The sequence below is a fragment of the Suricata suricatta genome, chromosome 1, assembly GCF_006229205.1.
Source record: "Suricata suricatta isolate VVHF042 chromosome 1, meerkat_22Aug2017_6uvM2_HiC, whole genome shotgun sequence".
Lineage (NCBI taxonomy): Eukaryota > Metazoa > Chordata > Mammalia > Carnivora > Herpestidae > Suricata > Suricata suricatta.
The window spans coordinates 35,186,825-35,208,952 of NC_043700.1; the positions used below are offsets into that span (position 1 = coordinate 35,186,825).

At 36.0% G+C, this 22,128-nt stretch overlaps 1 protein-coding gene across 1 annotated transcript in view; it reads right to left on the bottom strand.

The window, feature by feature from the left end:
* ZMAT4 (zinc finger matrin-type 4) overlaps positions 1 to 22,128 on the bottom strand; it is a 339,027-nt gene that overhangs the window by 43,012 nt on the left and 273,887 nt on the right. Inside the window, exon 6 of the mRNA XM_029939109.1 lies at positions 4,854 to 4,950. Coding sequence (XP_029794969.1) covers positions 4,854 to 4,950 — 97 coding nt within the window. The remainder of the gene's footprint in view (positions 1 to 4,853; positions 4,951 to 22,128) is intronic.

Consider the following 22,128-nt stretch of genomic DNA (forward strand, 5'->3'; position numbering starts at 1 on the left):
TACTAGGAAAGAACAAAATGATAATAATAGTATTATTGCAATAGGAATGATGGCCAGTTTTCTGACTTCTCTCCTTGGGTCTGCCAACCAATTATTTTTGGAGCCTTGGACAAGTTACTTCTCAGAGTCTTAATTTTTTAACCTATAAAATGAAGATGCAAACATCTGGTCAATTACAGGGATGCTACGGGTATTGTGCATAAGTTTCCTCCAGTTAACAGTGGTGGCATCCTCAACATATACATCATCATCATTGTTGTTATCATTACTGGTATAGACATAGGAGGGAGATGCCTGGAAAACATAATTGAAAGGATACTTCAGGAACAAGGCAAGTATGTTTCACAATGCATTTATTTCCTAGGGCTCCCTGAAAAAAAATACCACAAAATGGGTGACTTCAAACAATGGAAATCTATTCTCAGATCTAGAGCATATACATCTGAAATCAAGGTGTCAGCAGCCCCTTCCAAAAGCTCTAGAGGAGAATCCCTCCTTTCTTCTTCCCTACCCTGCTGGCTCCTGGATTGTCTTGGCTGGGAGGAACAAAGCTCATCTCTACCTTTTCTTCAAGTGGCCTTCTTCTCTCTGTGCCCCAATATGCCTTTCTTCCTCTCATAAAAACACCAGGATTATTTCATCTTAAGATTCTTAACATCTGCAAAGACCCTATTTGCAAAAAAAAATTCACATTCTGAGCTTCTGGGTGGATGTAATTTTGTAAGAACATTGCTAGTTCCAATAAAATGGTAAAGGTTGACTGGGTACATGTTAAGAGTGTTAAGATTGAATTCCTAAGTAGTAAGAAAGAGTACCAGGATTGTGAGCAAGGCACAGAAAGCGGACATGCACTTGTTATGTTCTTGACATCACTAATCACTTAACTATGAGGGAAGTGAGACTTAAAGAAGATTTGTTATTGCCCCTGGTCACTCAGTGGCAAAGATGCACTAGAAATAAAATCCCCTGACTCAAAATTCAGTGTTCTTTCCACTACACAATTTAATAATCTCCCATCTGAACACCTCTATAGAAGCTATTACTAAAAATATAAATATAAGACCTTGAAAATTACTGACACCCTAATACTTATGTTGATTTAATCGGTCAGATTAGAGTCATTAAGAACCATTTGGCTGACTTCCAATTTCAGCTCTGATAGAGTAACTGGTATCATACTAACCTTCCACCTGAGAACAAAACAAAAGCTGGATAAAATTTAAATGAAAAGCTTTGGAAGATTTGAAGAATTGGGGTAGCTGAGGTCAATGTACTTTAAGAACAAAATGACTAGTCAGAGGACATTTCATGATGACAAAAGGGCTGATTCCATAGGAATATTTTTTTTTAAATCTTAAGTTTGTAAGCATCTAATAGGATACCTTTAAATATATAATGCAAAGAAGTAGAATTAAAAGGACACAGAAAAATCCTTATTTATAGTCATAAGTTTTTTAAGTACCTCTATTTCTCATGGATATAATAAACATAAAAAAATTAGTAACATAGAAGATTTAAAAACTTGATGAAGAAACAGGATTAAAAAACTTGTCCTAATTGATATACAGAGCCACTTACCTAATTACTGAAAAAGATACATTTTCTTTTTCAAGGGAACATGGAGTTTTATCAAAATTGAACATTTGCCTGGGACACAGAGCAAGTCTATCTACATTTCAGGAGATTGAAATCGTTTGGAATATGTTCTCTGACCCCAGTGAAATCCAGTACAAATTAATCCCCCAAAATATAAACAGAAACCCCCCCCCACACGTTGATCTTCAACAAGACACTTATAAATAACCATAAGTAAAAGAAGAAATCACAGTAAAAATCAGACAATAAGTTGAAATAAATAATAATGAAAATAACATATTAAAACCTCTAGAATACAAAAAATAACTTGTGTAATGTACCTATATCCTTTGTTGAGGAATTTTGAGAGCCTTAAATACATATATTAGAAGAAAAGGAAATACTTGAAAATGGATAATCTACACTCTTCTATGAAGAAGCTGGAGGGAAATGAAGAATTAAATACATGAGGAGTAGAAAGAAAAGCATTTTTTTAATGGCAGAAAAGAGCTGTACCCAGAAAAAATAAACAAATCCCAACATTCATTCCTCAAAAAAACCTCAAATAACTTTTAACAAAACAAAAAATTTTAAGAAAAAAAAGAAGAGACAAATAAACAATATTAGGAATAAAAAACATCCCAGAGATATTAAAAATAAAATCAGGAGGTACCATGAACAGCTTTATGCTAATATATTTAAAAATGTAGATTAAAATGGGCAAATTCATTGAAAAATAACTTATTAAAACTGATACAAGAAGAAATAGAAAATATGAACAGGGCTCCACTGAAGAAATTAAATTTTCAGTAAAAACATTACCACAGTATAATCTCCAGGCCCAGATGGCTTTCCCTTATGAATTCTTCCTAATATTTAAGTAAGAAGTGACATTTCACCACAAACTCATTCAGAGATTAGCAACAGGGTCAGACCTCCCATCTTGTTTAATGAGGTCAGCATAAACTTGATGCCAGACCTGAGAAGGGGATTACAAAAAAAATTATGGAACAATCTTCTTGTAAACACACACATGCACACACACATATGCACACACATGATATCCAAATGAGGTAAAAGGGCAGATGAAACAGTCACGTAGGACAGGGCTTTTGCAATGATTCCCCCTCCATGTTTCCCTCATTCCCCTCTTTAGAAGGAGAACAACCTTGTGCTTCTGAAGTAGAGACAAGTGTCTTATTTACTGGAAAGGAAGCATGGTAGGAGAGGTACACCTCTGGAGTCTCATTTATTAGTAAAGCCACTGGGAAAGGAATATTCTCATTTTCAAAGTTCATCCTATTACAGTCCTCACTCTGGTAGCTCGGAGCAGTAGAATCGTGAGTCAGACACTGCTAGGTTCACTCCTGGTTCTGCCATTTGTTGGCAAGGTGATGCTTGGTAGGTCGTTTAATCTCTCTGAGCCTTCGCTTTCTTGTGTAAAATAATGGGTTAATGACATTTATCTGAAGGTAGTTAAGGGGATTAAATGAGATGGTGGTTGTGGAAATGCCCAGCACACATTCCGGCACATGAAGTTGGATAGGTACACAGACAGAGATAAACATTTGCCTGGAGATGGAGATATTATTTGCATTATTCCTTCACCTAAGTAGTGCCACTTAAAGTCACTATTGTCTACCATTTGTTATTTGTTAAGAGCAATAAATGCATGCCTCTAAAGATTATCATTTATTGTTGTGGCTGCTTGTAATGTGTCTTTGTGTCCATCAGATGACATGTTGATGAGACTGTATTCGGTGCCTGTCACAAAATACTAGTTAGAGACACACTGAGTAAACTGTTAGGGAAGGGGTGGAGATGTCCAGTAATCAATACAAGTGCCCTAGAAACTCCATCATGAATCAGAAAACATCTTTTTGAAGAATTACCTCGACAAAACCCTCTGCAGTGGATCAGAGTAAACAAGTCATGAAAGCGGCTTTGACTCACGAGACAGCACCAACTGAGGAAAGACCAAGAGTCCATAACTAACTCCAGGGTGACATTTCCTCACTTACACCAGACCCCCGTGGCCTACATCTTTGTGATACCTTTGCAAAAAAAAAAAAAAGTCCTTGCCTTCAATGCATTTTCCTCATGTCCCTGCCTGGAAAATTGTCCCTTATCTTCTCAAATCACACATTCATTCCATCAGAAATGTTTATGAAGCCCTTTATGTGTCAAGTGTTATGCTGGGCAGTGGAGTTATTATGATGGTGAGCAAAATCAGACCACAACCTCATTTATGTGCCTGGGTTCTTCACCGATGGCCCTGTCAAACCTGCCTGTTGCTCTCTCCTGGGTACCAAAAGCTCTGGGCCTACACATTCTGGTATTAGAGAATATTTCCTGCGCTCACAGGGCTGTTTCCTCAGCCTGGCAGGGAGCTCCACAAGAGGAAGGCCTAATTTGATTCATCTTTTCTTCCCCAGGGCACACTTTGGAGTCTGAGATATAGTGGGTGCTCAATAAATGTTTGTTGAATGAATCATTCATTATTGATGAGGCCTTGATACAGTCAAATCTGTTTGATGAATGAGAGAAATTAAACAATTATGCTCACATATTTTTCAGATATTCTTTGTTTTTTCCCTATTTTATTAGATTTTATTAACAGTCCTAGCGGGTACTTTAAAAATACCTACAAAGCTAATGTCACTGTTTTTTAAAAAGATGTACAGTATATTTATACTATGAAATTTGTAGGTGAAATTATACCCAATAGGCTTTTCTGATTTAAAATTATGAGAATTTTGGGGGGAAAAAACGGAATGAACTTCCATTTAATTGGAAAAGAGCTATGCATGTGAACAACTTGATATACCAGGGAGTTTGTTCAATTTCTATACTAATCAACAATATTCATCTAGAAATGTTAAGAGGTATAAGAAAATCATAGAATTTGACTTCACAACACCAAAGTCTGGCACATCCTTCAAACACAGATAAAATTTATTTAGAAACAGTTAGTATATCTCTAAAAGTTTCCCAAAATTTGTGAAAATATGCTGAATATGTTCGTGAAAAAACTAAAAAATGAAAACAAACAAACAATAAAGCCTGTTATTACTTGTGCCAGAAAAGAAGAAGCCATTCTTTAAGTTGTGCCAGGTTGACCCTAGAGTCTTCAACATAAATATCAAGGGAAATTTGGAGATAAAGAGATGCCATTTCTATTGACATAGTTCAAAATAAGTAAAATGTTTAGCCTTTTTTCACCATGTTATAAATTACATACAAAAGGCCCAAAGATTGAAAGCATGAAAGGTACCTACTTGGTCTGGTGTTTGGATCCTTTCAGATGGGCATGATACTGTTCTATGGAGTTTAGAGAGACACTGCAGATGGTACATCTGTAATTGCGCCTCAGACCTGTGGACAACAGACAGATTTGATGAGCTGTGTCCTTGCCATCAGCTACCTGAATGCATTCTGGAATCTCTAAAAGTTCAGGACAGAGTATTAGAGGCCATCTGGTCTACCCCACCAACATTTGAATTCTCCTTCCAGAGCCCAGCCCACAGGTTCCTTAGCAGAAGTTAGAAGCAGGCCGCTCTCTTTCTGGATAACTAAAATTATTAGCACATGCTTCATTGAGATAGAGTGTTTCTGGACATTTTGTAACACAAACAAAAGACACATTCTACTTTTTCCTTAAGGCATAGAGACATGGTAACCTGTCCTCTCTGGAATGAAATTTGAGACTCCAGAGGAAAAAGATGCCTCAGTTACTCTTTCAAACCTATTCTAATGGCAGAATCAGAAATTCAGCTTTAGACCTCATCCATTTGAGTTCTTCCAGGATCATCTTGTAAAATGTAAATACCAAGAGAAGGATAACATTCTAATTCATATAAAAGTTTACGTTTCACCAAAGAGTTTAAAAGAAAGTTATTCATTAATTTGTTTATTAATTTAATTCATTCAATTCATTCATTAATAAATTATCAACTTTGGACTGGGCTCTAGGGATTCCAAGATGAGTAAGATGTTGTTTGCCTTCAAGGATTTTAGTAAAAATCCTGACTTCCTTATAATCTTGATTCATCTAGAGTCAAACACGTTAGAAAGTAGCTTTAACCAAAAAACTTTAAACATTTTCCACAGCTTGGAGACCCACATTAAAGATATTCCTTCTGTCATAACATCCCATCAGGGTAGAGAGAAAAGTAAACTTGAAGGCATGTTTCATAAACTTATGAAGCCATAAATTTTGGATTTAATTTGTGGTTCCAATTATTTCTGGTTATATGATCTAGAGGAAGTCACATAATTTCTTCCTGGCCTCAACATGAAGACAATGTCATTCACATCACAAGGTTGTTATAAGAATTAGGTGAATAAAATATATTAAAATGATGATCAAGTGACAGTTGTTATTTATTTTCTCAAAATTCTACATCTTACTATCATAAAAGCCAGAATTAAAAATAGCTGTAAAAATTTTTTTCTGATGAATGCATTCAATTTTCTTTCTAGGGAACAAAATCATTCCCATTATTCTGTAAGGAAAATAATTCACAGTATCAGTGGACTATTGTAGTCTGCAATCTGGTGAGATTACACAAATTATTTGACTTCTCTGGATTTATGTTTCCTTAAAGGATTTTGGGAAGGATGGAGTGCGATAAAGCATGTATGAAAGAGTGTCTGGTACATAACAAGAGATCGACATAAGTTAGCTATTATTATGATTTCAAAGAGATGTTAAACTGGGACTCTCTTTTTGCCAATGTCCCAGATGAAGCCCTAAATTGAAGCCGTACACTCATATTAATAAAGTGAAGTATGAGAACCCCAGTCCAAAACATCCAAAGAAAATAGTCAAGAACCAGTTTCCAATCCCCAGCTGACCAGCCACCACCAGTCTAAAAAAGACAGTGGAGAAGAAAGAGATAGGTAGAGGATTTCCTAAAGGAGACATAATAAACTGTGAGTTTTACTTACCCTCATCCATGTGAATTGGGGGTGTCCTTCTCTGTCACCTCAAACCTATGGGAAAAGAATTCAATGGAACTCCCTAGAGAGCTTGAGAAGTACCTCCTTGCACCCAGGAAGCCATGTGCTAGACTCTTGATACCACCTGCAAGATCCAAAATGCTAGAGTCTGTGGCTGGTTAGCCACCTTGATGGTGAAGCAAGAAAGGTGGCAAGATTGGGCATGACCTATATTTTCACAGCTTGTGAGAGTAAAAGGTATGTTACAGTTTCTACAGACCATGTTTGTACTGGGTATCAGCAGGGCTAGTTTGGTGATGTAATGTCCGGGCTATTGGAGTTAGGGGCAATAAGACCTCATCAGAAAAATGTTAAGAGTGTTCAGCTTGCTATCCTGGGGCTCAAAGTGACCCCAGAGGAGATACTTAGCCCATATCAAGCAATGCTGAGTTCCTGAGAAAGCCATGAAATCACCTCATGAAAAGCTGCTTGCAGCCTCTCTGCCAGATCTGGCAGCATCTATACCAGCCTTCTATGCATATCTATCAAGTCAACTCTTATCCCTTCCCCTCCTAACCTGACACCCTGCACACCTTAGCCCTGGAGGAACCTGAGGCAGCCTTCTGAGCTAAAGGGATAAAAGAAAAAGCCATGAGCAGAGAAAAAGAGAGGGCCCTACTGAACTTTTTTCACAGCAAATAGGCAATTTAAGCAAATCTGAGCTGGGGGTGGGGTGAGGAGGGAAACTAATTTTTAGTAAAGTTTGGAGCTATTTATTTTATTTAAGTTTATTTATATTGAGATTGAGAGTGAACACGAGCAAGGGAAGAGAGAGAGAGAGAGAGAGAAAATCTGAAGGAGCCTCTGATGTGGGTCCCAAACTTAGGAACTGTGAGATCATGACCTGAGCTAAACCAAGAGCCAGACACTTAACTGACTGAGCCACTCAGGTTGCCCAACAGTTTGTAGATATTTAAAAATGATTTTTCTAGGGGCACCTTGGTGGCTCAGTTCAAAAGCATGTTACGTTGGCTCAGGTCATGATCTTGTGGCTTATGAGTTCAAGCCCTGCCTTGGGCTCTGTGCTGACAGCTCAGAGCTTGGAACCTGCTTTGGATTCTGTGCCTTAGTCCCTCTCTGCTTCTACCTAGTCACACTCTGTCTCTTTCTCTCACAAATAAATAAACATTAAAACTTTTTAAAATTATTTTTCTCTCCTGGATATATCAATTAATGGCATAGAACTTCTATGTATCTATGAGAGTAAATAACTCCTTAACTCACTTAAAAGTGAGTAAAAATTCATGAAACTTATCCTACTTTTTACTCAAGGAGTAGGGAAGCATTAACCCCACAGAGATGGCTTGAAAAAGCAGCAGAGGGCAGGAATAAGGTTACTTTCTGATTATATCTTTTGAGCCCTGCTGACAGAATATTGCAATATCATCAGCAATGTGACAAACAGCAGAACTTCCCGGAGACTCTCAAATTCTTAGGGTCTCCATGCGTGTTTCAGGGAAACCTATTTGTTGGGTCATATGATAAGCCGGACTGGTCAGTGTAAGGACTAAATTGTTTTTGTTTCAGTTTCAAATACATAACTGAACACTGATTTACCTAATTGTGATTCAGGTAAGAGTCAATTCGGTTATGGGAAAAAAACAATAAAACCACAGATCTCTAGGATCTTCCTGGGAAGCAATCTAAGGGAACAAAAGCTTTCCAGGCTGACAGTTCAGAGAGGCAAGAGACGACTGCGGACTCTAATACCTCAAGCAATGACTCCCAAACTTCTGAGTGTGGAGGTGCCAAAATGCAGATCCCAGACAGATTCCATGGATTCTGACTCTACAGTCTTTGGATTGGGCTTAGGAATCTATAAGAAGTGTCAGTGCTGTCACCCAACCCCGACCACACACACACGCGCACACACACACACACACACACACACACACTTTAAAAAGTATTGGCCCATAATATTTGCAATCCCTTTGGTAAATTGAATTTGCTAGACCAATACAGGGTCTTAAAATAAACAAACAAACAAATAAATAAATAAAGCTTCCATAAAGAAGAGCTGTACACACATCACCTTTCCGTTTCACAGGTGTGCATGGCTCAGAAAGAGGACTGCAGCTCCTAGACCCAGAGCCTAGACGCTATCACACCCAGCACGTGAGCTGCTGGAGTGCTTATCAAGGCCTGATCCATTCTTTCTCTTATGTGGAATCAGAATATGAAAACCAGCGTCAGGCTTTCCTCTCTCCTGAGTTTTCCACCAAGGCTGTCATAATAAATGGTAACTACTATTTATACAGGTCCTCTTCAGACTACAGACTAATCAAAGTTCTCCTCATAACAAATTGAGGTTCAGCTTGGCAACAGGCATAAATATTTACGTTTAAAAATGGGCGTTTTTAAGATCACCAACAAATCCAAAAAATATTCTGATCTGTGCTTTCCACTACAATTCTCATGCTCTGCAGCCCAACAGAGGCGTGGGCAGGAAAGAGCTGGTGCTTTATTATGATGTAAACTACAGGAAACATAAACTAGAGAGGCACTGGGTATAAACAAGAACAAAGGCAGAAAAGGGGGCAGAGGAGTCCTCCCCCACACATGACACAGTGTCCTTGGTGGGAAGTTAGGGCTTTATTAATGCTCAGTTGAAATCCTAATTAGTTTGGAATTATACAGCTTCTTTTTCCTCAAAGAACTAGAGAATTTTATTAAACAAAAATGCTAACTTTCTTATTCAATTCATTTTCAGTACAATACAATATTAAGAGTATCCTGAAACCTTTGCATACCCAAAAGTTATTTCTGCAGGATTGCCAATATGTGTTGGAAACTTTAGTCACTGCTGCAAGGAGCTGACAGTCAGTTGGAGAGAGAAGATATGTATACAAATAGCAACAGTGCAAGGTAGATCATAAAAAGTACCACTGTCAGGATGAGTGGAATGGATGTGAATAGAGGAGGAGATGGTTTCTAACTCAGAGAGTCTGGAAAAGCTTCCTGAAGATGCATCACTTTTGTATTTATATTCCTAGGACAGTGTGTAAAACAGATGGTCCTGGAATGTTCAGCAGTATGGGACTACTCAACGTGTCTTTTCAAGTCTAGCAAAGCCAGACTTTAGATTCCCCTGCAACTTCAGTTGTATCCATTTATATTAGAGAAACATCATTGCACCTTCATTACAATGCCAGGTAATTTTGCTGAATGCCAAGATTGTAGGAGAGAATAAAAGAGACAAAATAATTTTTTGGTGGAGCTAGTCAGGTTTAAAGACAAGAAACAAGTAAATGAATAAATCACAATTAAAGATTGCGACAGTGTCACACAGGATATATACAGGATAGTGAGAGAGAAACAGGGAAGAAGAGTGATTTTGGACAGAATGGTCAATAGAGTTCTCTGAGGAGTGTGAAATGAAACCAGAAGGATGAGATTCAGGCTGTGATGTGGAAAACTGATTAAATTGCTGCCCAGGAAGGAGAATGAATACCAGGCAGAGTGGACTTGGAATAGAAACGAGCTAGGACTATTCAAAAACAAACAAACAAACAAACAAAACAAAGCACCTGCCAAACCAGAATTTTATGCTCTGTAAAAAATAAAACAAAACAAAACAAAAAAACCCTTCAAAACTGAAAGCAGAATAAAAACATTTTCTCTCCTTTATTTTTTTTTCAACGTTTATTTATTTCTGAGAGGGAGAGAGACACAGAGAGTGAGCAGGGGATGGTCAGAGAGAGAGGAAGACACAGAATCAGAAGCAGGCTCCAGGCTCTGTATATTGCACAGAGCCTGACATGGGACTCGAACCCACACCTGTGAGATCATGACCAGAGCCAAAATCAGCCGCTTAAGTGACTGAGCCACCCAGGTGCCCCTAAGAACATTTTCAATAAACAAAAACTAAGAGAGTAGATTTCCAGCAGACCTACATTACAGAAATGCTTATGAAGTTCTTCAGGTGGAAGGCAAATTGCACCAAATGTAAATTCAGATCTACAGGAAAAAATGAAGAATACCATAAATGACTAATATGTGGGTAACTCCCTTTTTTATTCATCTAAACTTATTTCAAGACAGAAAACAATAAAAAAAACTTATAATGTTGTATTGTTGTATTTAAAAGTGATGTTTATAATGTATATATGTGTAAGATGTAAGATGTATGAAAACAATAGCACAAGAATGGATAGGAGTAGAACATTACTTTTAAAATATCATATTTTACATAAAATGGTAAATATTAGTTCTAAATACATAGTGGTCATTTAAGAATGCATATTATAATCCCCTAGAAACAAATATACAGATATAATGCTAAAGAGTCTATAGAAAAAACTAAACAGGATAATAAAAAAATATTTAATTAACCTGGAAGCCTGGAAAAGAGTAGGTAAAAAGAAAACAAATGGAAAATGTTGAAAATAAATGGCAAATGGTATAGCTAAATTAAACTATATCAATAATTATATTATATGTAAATGGACCAAACATTTAAAAGGCAGAAATTGTAGGTCTAGATAAAAATCAAGATCTAAATATATATTATCTTCTATAGGTATACTTTGTACACTTATATGTTGAAAGTAAAGAGAAAGAAAAAGACATGCAAGCAGTAAGCATATGAAGTGGAGGTGCCTATGTTAATATTAGGCAAAATAGATTTCAAGACAAGAAATATTATTAGCTATAAAAAGGATGTTTTATAATGACAAAGGGAGAAGTCCACTGGGAGGACCTAATAATTCTAAGTGCAGTTTAGCTAATGATAAAGCTTATGGATACATAAGACAAGACCTGATAGAACTACAGGAAGAAATAGACAAGTCTATGATAATAGGAGATGTTAAATCTCCTTTCTTAGTTGATAAAGCAATAAAACAAAAAAATCAGTAACATTAATTTAAAAGATCTAAATAAAACTATTAATGATTTTGTATGAATTGATATTTATAGATATTTTTAATTAATAATTATATATAATTACATAAGGATATTTATAATTAATACTTAAGTAATAATTAATCAGTTAATCTGTTTTTAGAGGGAAATGTATGGCTTTATATCAGAATGTAAGAGAGGCTCAAAATCAATGGTCAAAGTTGAAATCCTATGAAACTAGAAAAAGACAAAAAAATTAAACTAAAAACAGGTAGAAGAAAAGAAATAATATAGAGAAGAAATCAAGAAAATAGCAACAAATTACAGAAAAATAAAAAGAAAACCCAAATCTGCTTTTTAGAAAGGATTAATGCACAAATCAGCTTATCAAAAACCTGATAGAGGCTATTAGAAAAAGAAATTTAAATTATAAAGATAAAATAATTGTTATTAATATAGATCCTATAGGCATTTTATCAGGATAATGAAAGAACATCATGAACAATTTTATGCCAAAAAATCTGACAAAGTATATGAAATAGACAAATGTCTTTAAAAATTCAACTTACCGAAACTAACACATGATAAAATAGAAAATCAAGATATCCTTTATCTATTAATGAAATTGAATTTCTTGTCCAAAATTTTCCCACAAAGAAAGCTCTAGACCCAGAAAGTTCCTTGGAGAATTCTATTGAACGTTAAAGGATTGCATAGTACCAGCTTATGCAAATGATTTTAGTAAACAGAGGAGGAGGAGAAAATATTTCCGTACTTGTTTTGAACCAACATAACACTAATAAAAAAAGTTGACATACTCTAAAAGACAATAAAAAGGCAAACCAACATTTGTCATAAATATGACCCCAAAAATCTGTTAAAAATTAGCAAATCAGAAACACATCACAGATATGGACATGTGTGTATGTATATGTACATATATACATATATCAGTTCCATCATAACCAAATCTGTTTATTCCAGGAAGTAAGAGTAGTTACCATTTAAAAATCAAGTAATATAATTTGGCATTTTAACAAATAAAATGAGAAAATAAAATAGCCTTAATAGATACAGAAATAAGCACTTGACAATTTTAATATTCATTAGTGATCAAAATTCTTAGCATAGTCAAAAATAACTTTCTTAATTTCATAAAGAGCATCTATCAAAACCTACAGTTAATATTATATTAAATGGTGAAATATTGAACAGTTTTTTAAAACCAGAAAAAAAACAAGAATGTTGCTCTTGTTATTTGAATATAACCTTGCACATGACATTCTAGGCAGTGTGGTGAAAAAAGACAAATGAAAGGCTTACAGATTGGAAATGAAGAAGTAAAATTATCCTTATTCATGAAGATATAATTGTTTATACAGAAGATCTTAAGGGACCAACAAAATAACTACTAGAATAAGTGAGTTTAGAAAGGTCACAATACACAAAGCCATATGAAAATAGAAATTAAAAATACCATTGTAATAGTAGCAAAAAATATTTTAAAACACTTAGAAATTTAACAAATGCTGTACAAGACTGACAACTACAAAACATTGTTGAGAGAAATTAACAACTACCTAAATAGGGACAGAATATACCATATTCATGAATTAAGAGAATCGTTACTGTTAACATAACAGTTCTCTCATAGATTCAGTGCAAACTCGATCAAAATTCCAACAGGCTCCTTACAGAAACAGACAAGTAGATTCTAAAATTTGAGTGGATATATAGTGCAATCCCTATCAAAATACCACTAGCATTTTTTAAGGAGTTAGAACAAACAATCTTAAAATTTGTGTGGAACCACAGAAGACCCCAAATAGCCAAAGCGATCTTGAAAAAGAAAAGCAAAACTGGAGCCATCAAGATTGCAGATTATAAGCTACATTACAAAGCTGTCGTCATCAAGACAGTATGGTACTGGCACAAAAACAGACACACAGATCAGTGGAACAGAATAGGAAACACAGGAATGGACCCACATCTATATGGTCAAATCATCTTCAACAAAGCAGAAAAGAATATCCAATGGAAAAAGACAGTCTTCTCCAACAGATGTTTTTGGGAAAACTGGACAGCAACATGCAGAATGAAACTGGACCACTTTCTTATATCATATGCAAAAATAAATTTAAAATGGACAAAAGACCTAAACATGAGAAGGAAACCATCAAAATCCTAGAGGAGAATGCAGGCAGCAACCTCTTTGACCTCAGCAATAGCCACTTCTTACCAGACAGTCTCTGGAGGGAAGGGAAACAAAAGCAAAAATAAACTACTGGGACTTCATCAAGATAAAAAGCTTCTGCACAGGGAAGGAAACAACCAAAAAAAAAAAAAAACCTGAAAGGCAGCCTATGGAAAGAGAGAATATATTTGCAAATGACATATCTGATAGAGGGTTAGTATCCAAAATCTATAAAGAACTTATCAAACTCAAACCCCCCCCAAAAATAATCCAGTAAATAAATGGGCAAAAGACACAGATACTTTTCCAAAGAAGGCATCCAGATAGCTAACAGACACATGAAAAGATGCTCAATATCACTCATCATCAGGGAAATACAAATCAAAACCATGATAGGATACCATCTCACACCTGTCAGAGTAGCTAAAATTAATAACACAAGAAACAACAAGTGTTGGCAGGGATGCAGAGAAAGGGGAACCCTCTTCCACTGCTGAGGGGAATGCAAACTGGCACAGCCATGCTGGAGGTTCCTTAAAAAGTTAAAAATAGAACTATCCTGTGATCCAGCAATTGCACTGCTAGGTATTTACCCAAAGGAAAAAAAATACAGATTCGAAGGGGTACAGGCTCCCTGATGTTTTAGCAACATTATCAACAATAGCCAAACTACAGAAAGAACCCAAGTGTCCATCAACAAATGAATGGATAAAGAAGATGCATTATTTATATATACGACAGGATATCACTCAGCCATCAAAAAGAATGACATCTTGCCATTTGGAATGATGTGGATAGTGCCAGAGAGTATTCTGCTAAGCAAAATAAGTCAATCAGAAAAAGACAAATATATGATTTCACTCATGTGGAATTTAACAAGCAAAACAGATGAACACATGGGAAGGGATAGGGGAAGAGAAGAGAGGTAAACAAACCATAAGAGACTCTTAGTGATAAAGAACAAACTGAGGGTTGATGGAGGGAGGTGTGGGAAATGGGTTAGATGGGTGACAAGTATTAAGGAGGACACTTGTGATGAGCACTGGACATCATATATAAGTGATGAAGCACTGAATCCTTTTCCTGAAACCAATATTGCAGTATATATATATAAACAAGAATTTAAATAAATATTCATGTAAAAAATAAAATTTGTGTGGAAATTTTAGTTAAAATGGCCAAAATAATTTGGAAAAAAAAAACATTTTGAGGATTCTCACTTAAGGATTTCAAGATTTACAAAAGTTGATCTAATCATAACAATGTTCCATTAGCATGTGGATGGATAAATTGTGTGAGCAGAACACAATAGAGAGTCCAGAACTGATATACACACATAGGGTCAATTGATTTTTCCAGTTTTATTGAAATATAATTGACATAAAGCACTGTATAAGTTTAACGTATACCCCAAAATGAATTGACATACATACGTTGTGGAATGATTACCACAGTAACTTTAGTTAACATCTCTCATCTCATATAGATTTTTAAAAATTCTTTAAGAATAAGGAATATATTTTCCTTTTTATGAGACTTTAGGATCTACCCTTTCAGCCACTTTCAAATATACCATACAGCAGTTATCATGTTGTATATTACATCCCCAGTACTTATTTATTTTATAACTGGAAGTTTGTATCTTTTGACCACTTTCATTGATTTTCAATAAAGGTGTCAAGGCAATTCAAAGGGGGAGAGAAACCTTTTTCAATAAATGGTGCTAGAACAACTGGATAAATGTATGAAACAAAAAATGAATGTTAACCTCTGCCTCAGAGCACACATTAAAATTAAGATTAATTATAAATTTAAATCTAAAAGCTAAAACTATACAACTTCTAGGGAAATACAGGAGAATATCTTCATGACCTTGGCATAGGTACAGATTTCTTGGTGGAAAAACACATTAAACATTGAAAAAATAATAAATTGGAGTTTATAAAAAATAAAACTTCTGCCTATAAAAAGACACTGTTAAGAAAATAAAAAAGGGGAAGGGGGAAAGAGAGTTGGAGAGAGAGAGGGACACAAATTATGAGAGACTATTGAATACTGAGAACAAACCGAGGGCTGAAGGGGGAGGGCAGGGGAGAGGGGTGGTGGTCATGGAGGAGGGTACTTGTGGGGAGAAGCACTGGGTGTTATATGGAAACCAATTTGGCAATAAACTATTATGAAAAAAAGAAATCAAGCAAATAAAAAAAATTAAATACCATCTATTGAAAAAAATCTACATAAGATGTGAATGATAGATATACTCTGTCATATATTGATAAAAATATGTACTACATGAGCTCTAAGGAGCAAAAATATCATTTTAAAAACATTCATATAATAAATGAATGTGTTCTCAAAAAAAAGAAAATAAAAGAAAATAAAAAAGTAAGACACAGCCTAAGAAAAAGAAATATTTGTAATATTTACATCTGATACAGCACTTGTGTCCAGAAGATGTAATTAACTCCTACGTTCATGTCAATAACAAAAAGATAAATAACCCAATTTTTCAAAGGACAAAATACTTGATCAGATTAGTCATAAAAATGATATAAAAATGATCAATAAGCACATGAAAAGGTGCTGAACATCATTTGTCACAAGGGAAATAAAAATCAAAAGAACAACTAAATACTATCTCACACCCACTACAAATGCTGACATCAAATAAAACAACAATACCAAGTGTAAATGACCATTTGGAACAACTGGGATTCTCATACATTCTGGAGGAGATTGCAAAAATGATAAAACTATTTTGAAAAACTGTTAGTTTCTTCCAAGTTAATCAGATATTTACCCTAAGACACAGGCATTCTACTCCTAGACATTTGTCCCAGAGACACAAAACCTTCATATAAAAAAGACATGTACAAGGATGGTGATAGCAACTTTATCCCTAATAGCCCAAATCTCAAAACAATCTAAACGTTCATTAGCACACAAAGTGATAGCAAATTATGATATATTTATACAATGGAATAATGCCTAGTAATGAAAAAACAAAATTTAGAAAACCTCTGATTTATGCTCAACATTAATAAGTCTGAAAAACAGAACATGTTGGTAAAGAAAGACATGAAGGAGCATATACCGTATGATTTCCCTCATAGAAAGCTCAACAAGAGCAAAGCAATTCTTCTCTAATAACAGAATTCAGAAAGGTGTTGTGTTTGGGAAGTAGGGGTTGACTAGAAAAGGATACAAGAAAATTTTCCAGAGCAAAGTGCCTGTTCTATATTTTGTTTGGGATGGTATTTAAAGGTATATTCATTTACCAAAATTCACCAGATTGTATATCCAAGATCTGCATATTTCATTTTGTTTGGAAAAGTTAATGAATGTGATTCCACATGAAAACCTCAGCAAGACTTGAGTTTGGAAGTTTCTGTTCCTCCCTGTTTATACCTTACACATTCTACTGTTTCACATTACTAAAAAGTAAACTTCATTTTCCTTTTTATGCATTGATGACCTTGCAACAAGCAAAGAAATATTTCCATATGTTCTGTATTAAAGCTGGGACCATTTTTGAAAATGATTAATAATATAAAGGTAAAAACAATAAGGCACTTGGTTTTGAATTACTTCTCTCTCCTTGACTTCTCACACATGCATTAATCAAACAGGCCTCTAAATGGATCTGTCATTTTCCAGTATAAAAAATAGTAGCTAATACTTACATTACATATGCCATATATAAGCACTGTTTGTGCCCACTTTACTCATTTACTCATTAAATCTTTGCAACACCCTATGAGCAGACATTATCATCCTGATTTAACAGATGAGGAAATTGAGGTACGGAGTCTTACTTACACAAAATCAAAGATGGTTGGAGACACAGCTGGATTTTGAACCCATGAATTCTGTTCAAGACTCATTCCTAACCACTATGCCTACTGCCTCCTGTGACAGGTGACTAGGAATGGAGTCCCAGAAATAAAAAAAGGTTCTTTAGGGTTCATCTTGTCCAGTGGTCCTCACATTGGCCACTAGAGAATCAAGTGCAATTTGTTAACACAAATCCCAGGTGACTGTGATTCAGTAAATCTAGAGTGGAACCTAGAAATCTACATTTTGTGAAGCTCCCCAAGGTGAAAGTTTTGGAGAAACCATTGGTATGGTCCAAAACTGCATGAGACACATGAAGGTTTTACAAGCAGAATTGTTTGTATCGGCTTGTACTTGGAGGTGTTCTTTTCTAAGTACGGCTGAATTCTACCACTGTCCTCAGTTCTGCTTTGTACCCAAGTTTATTACCATCTCTCCAAATACAGCACCTTCTTGAGGAAAGCTATCACATCTCCCAAGGTTCTGTTTACCAGGCTGAAAGTCCATTGGCACTTTGACAATGTTCTTCATTATAACATAGGTTCAAGTCTCCTGCAACACCTCTATCATTACCTTCTGAGGGGCATTTCCTATTTGTTGATGATATTCTTAAGATATGGCCTTCAAACTGAAGCCAAGTCTGCAGTGTGGTTTCATCAGTATACAAGGTATAAAAGGAATGTCACATCCTTTGTGCACCATTAATTCTAACAATACATTTAAAGCTTTGAGAAAGAGAGAGAGTGTGTATCTGGTAACAATGATCCCCTGAAATCTGCAACTACATTGAATCTACTATCAATCACTTCTAAGTCTTTTCCACACAGGTTTCTGCTAAGCCAAATCTTCATTTCCACTAATTTTATATTTGATTACTTAGATATTACTGTTTATCTCCATTAAGCTCCATCTCAATGAATCTACCTATTCTTCTAGGGATAGCAAATATAATCCAGCTTGTCTATCAATTCTAATTGGTTGGTAGTGGCTGCCAGAGTGCTATGAAAAGATTATGAGCCCTCCATCCAGATGATAAAGATTGCTTCATCTATTAGCCAAGCTTGTCATTGGTGAAGGGTAGAGTGCTAGTGGCATGCTTCTTGTCTGTGTCATTCCAGCTCCAGCACACTAACATAAATTATAGAAAAGTCAGGGCAAGGAATATTCTGGTAATTCAGGAAGTCATCAAATGTAAGAGGTAGTTAAAGCCACAGAAATGGGCAGATCATCTATGGAGATGGTGTAGGTGAAGGGAAGAGAGTAGAGGAGAATTTAGTACTGCCTGATGTCAAAGCTTTGATGATCCGCTATCTCCCCCTCATGCACTTAGTAGGAGCCAGGTCCATGGCATCTCCTGCTCTCATTGGATCTCCACCTTTGGTGTTGCTGAATCTTGGGCAAGAGGTGAGTGTGGGAAGCTGGTTCAAAGTCACCCATACCCTTGAATCTGGAGCACCAACACTCAGACACCGTGTTCAGTCGCAATTTTGCTTCTCAAGTAGTTTGTCCTCACTCTTCCCTGCCTCACAACCATTTTTCCTTCCTGACTGTCAGCTCTGTTGACTTCAGGCCCAACGCTAGATACAGAACAAACAGCAAAGCTATACCACCTTACCAGTTCCCATAATTGCCTAAGTTCCTTATAATAAGTTCCTTATTCTATATCAGTCATGGTGGTTGTACTCCTCTGATCAAACCCTAACTGGTAAAGGTGGTAAAGAGAAGAAAGGCTTTTTTTCTAGAAGAATGAAGGAATCACTATTATCATATTTATTTTTTTTCCTATTTCGTATTTTAATGTACTTTTTTTCACCTACAAGTATAAATGGAACCTCTTTCCATAACAAAATCTTTCTATAGCATTTTTAGAAAAATCAGTGCCATATTAATGGACATTTAAGCTGGTGTCAGTGTTTTCATATTTAATCCTTAAAACCACCTTATGGACATTATTAACCCATTTAAACACAAGAAAACCATGGTTTAAAGACATTGAAACCACAGTACTAGCAAGGTAACTGGGTAGCTCGGTCAGTTGAGTGTCTAACTCTTGATTTATGCTTAGGTCATTATCCTAGGGTCATGGGAAGGAGCCCTGTGTCAGGCTCTGCACTGAGAGTGGAGCCTGCTTAAGATTCTCTCTCTCTTTCTCTCTCTCTCTCCCTCTGCCTCTCTTCCCCACTTGCACTCTCTCTCTCAAAATCAAATCAAAACAAAACAAAACCCTACAGAATTAGCAGGTAGAAAAGCTAGATCTGAATCTGTTTCGGATTTTAAAGCTAATGGTCTTAGGAACTACATTAGGGCTTTTAATAGAAAAATGGGAGTGAGGGAAGGAAAGTAGAAGAATTCTATTTCTAAAAATAACCCTTAATATGAGACTAACATGTGAAATAGACAAGGCATAGCTGTTCTTGTTGAAATGAGGGTTAGAGGGTTCAAACATCAGTTTCCCATCACACTCCAAGGATAGCACCTAGGCTACCCCAAGTAAGAGATTGTGGGTTCTGCGGAGCAGAGTTTGAAAACCACTGCATTTTGTCATGCTACTCCTCCCCCAAAGATAACATGAGGAATACTTCTATGTCCAATATTAGACTTGCACTATGGAATATCTCTTCCCTGTGAGTTTAAGTCAAGGTGACCCCACTAAGATCAGGGTTTGTTGTAGTCCCAGTTAAAGAAGAGCTGGTGTTCCTCCATGCTACAGTGCTGACAGTGTACAGGATGCTTAAATGCTTAGCCTTTTGAATTCATTCCACTGCCTATGGGCATAGACTGCAGGGTACCAAACAGCCAATTAAACAAAGAACACATATTATCTAAAACAACTCTTCCTCTACTTAAATAGTATATATGCACAGCCTTGGAAATGGAGTCACGAAGCAAATGGCTTTGCATCTTCAAAAGCTATTTCCAAACAAACAAAACCTAAAGCTATGGAATAAATTTATTCTCGGTAATTAAAAGACAGTTTCAGCCATGTTGGAGGCCTGACCCGGGAAAGGACTGGAAAATTACCGCCCTACGGAGAAGGCTCGGAAGAGACAGAGTGGTTTATTCTTAATATTTAAAAAGCTGCTTTACTGGAAGGTTTAGATGTATTCTATGTGGTAGAGAATAGATGATACATTTTCATGTTTGAGCAAATCAGTCCCTTACGATCTTGATTTTAGTCTTATAGGTTATCAGTGCTATTATAATAATACCCAAAAGATTGAACTTATTTTTCTTTTATTTGTATGAGTCGAATTAAATATTAAGAAAACAGAAATAAAACTACTCTGAAACAATCTATTATTTGAATTGTACTCAAATGATTTTAAAAAATATATTAAACAACCACTTACAATCAAAATCCTTTCTTCCTGGTCTGGATATTGATGTGGTACAAATGGAAATTCATAGAAGATGAAACATGCTTTTTCCTTTGAATCCTACAGCAGTGCCACTGATCTCCACGGATATAAACAATTAATAACATAGAAAAGGACTTCTTTAACATAAAGTGTTTTCAAAAAATTTATTTTTTCTATGACACAATTGCTGATTACAGACTCCATTATCCCTAAACTAGACTGTACTCCTAAAATGAAGTTGTGGGCTGTGGCCTCAAGTTAAACAATGGGTTAAATTAAGCTGTTTGTTGCCCATTGGACGTGTGGGAAGCATAGATGCACACATCTTCCCTTCTCTGTCCTGCGGTGGTGCCTCTTCAGACTATCTCTCATGTCTTCCTAAGGGCGAAGGATCACAAGCTGCTGTGATTTCCCCAAAGAACTGTCAGTGCTATTAGGGCCACGGCTGTCAAAGAATTGTGGTATTGTCCTTTAGCTGCATCAGCTGAGGACGCAGTGACTGTCAGCTCTTTTAGACATCTGCTGGAAGTCCAAATGCATCTCTAGCAACCTTTGCTATGGAGCTATCCCAGCTACCTGGTCAATCAAAAAGCGCCAGGAAGCAGGAGGAGCAATTGGTGGTGAATTTTAAGAGACTGAGCCCAAGAAGGATTCAAAAGCAAAATACGAACGCAAAAATGTCCTAATTGTCACTATCTCCTTTGAATCACTTTATAAATGAGATTGTGCTCTTTCCCTCTCTATATCATTCACACACAAACCAGCTCTCAAGTATGTGAATATAATCTTGGATGTTCTTCTGGCTCTTTTGTTAGTCCTTCTTGCCTGCTTGTAGACATCTACTCCTACAGCTAGCTCCTTACCTTACTTTGTATTTTTGTTTGTTTGTTTTTAATGTTTACTCATTTTTGAGAGACAGAGTGTGAGAGGGGGAAGGGCAGAGAGAGAGGGAGATACAGACTCTGAAGCAGCCTCTAGGCTCTGAGCTGTCAGTACAGAGCCTGACTCAAGGCTTGAACTCACAAATTGTGAGACCATGACCTGAGCTGAAGTTGGACGTTTAACGGGAAGCCTGCTTTCGATTCTGTGTGTCCCTCTCTCTCTGCCCCTCCCCTGCTCATGATCTGTCTCTCTCTGTCTCTCAAAAATAAATAAATGTTAAAAAATTTTTAAATAAATAATAAACATTAAAAATATATAAAAGTGGACTTTCACAGAATAGCAAAATGTACAATTTATAGATAGAAGAAATGTGATTTTAAAAAATGAAAACATAAAAATCTAGAAAAGATGGACTCAATAATTCTCCAATATATTGGAGCC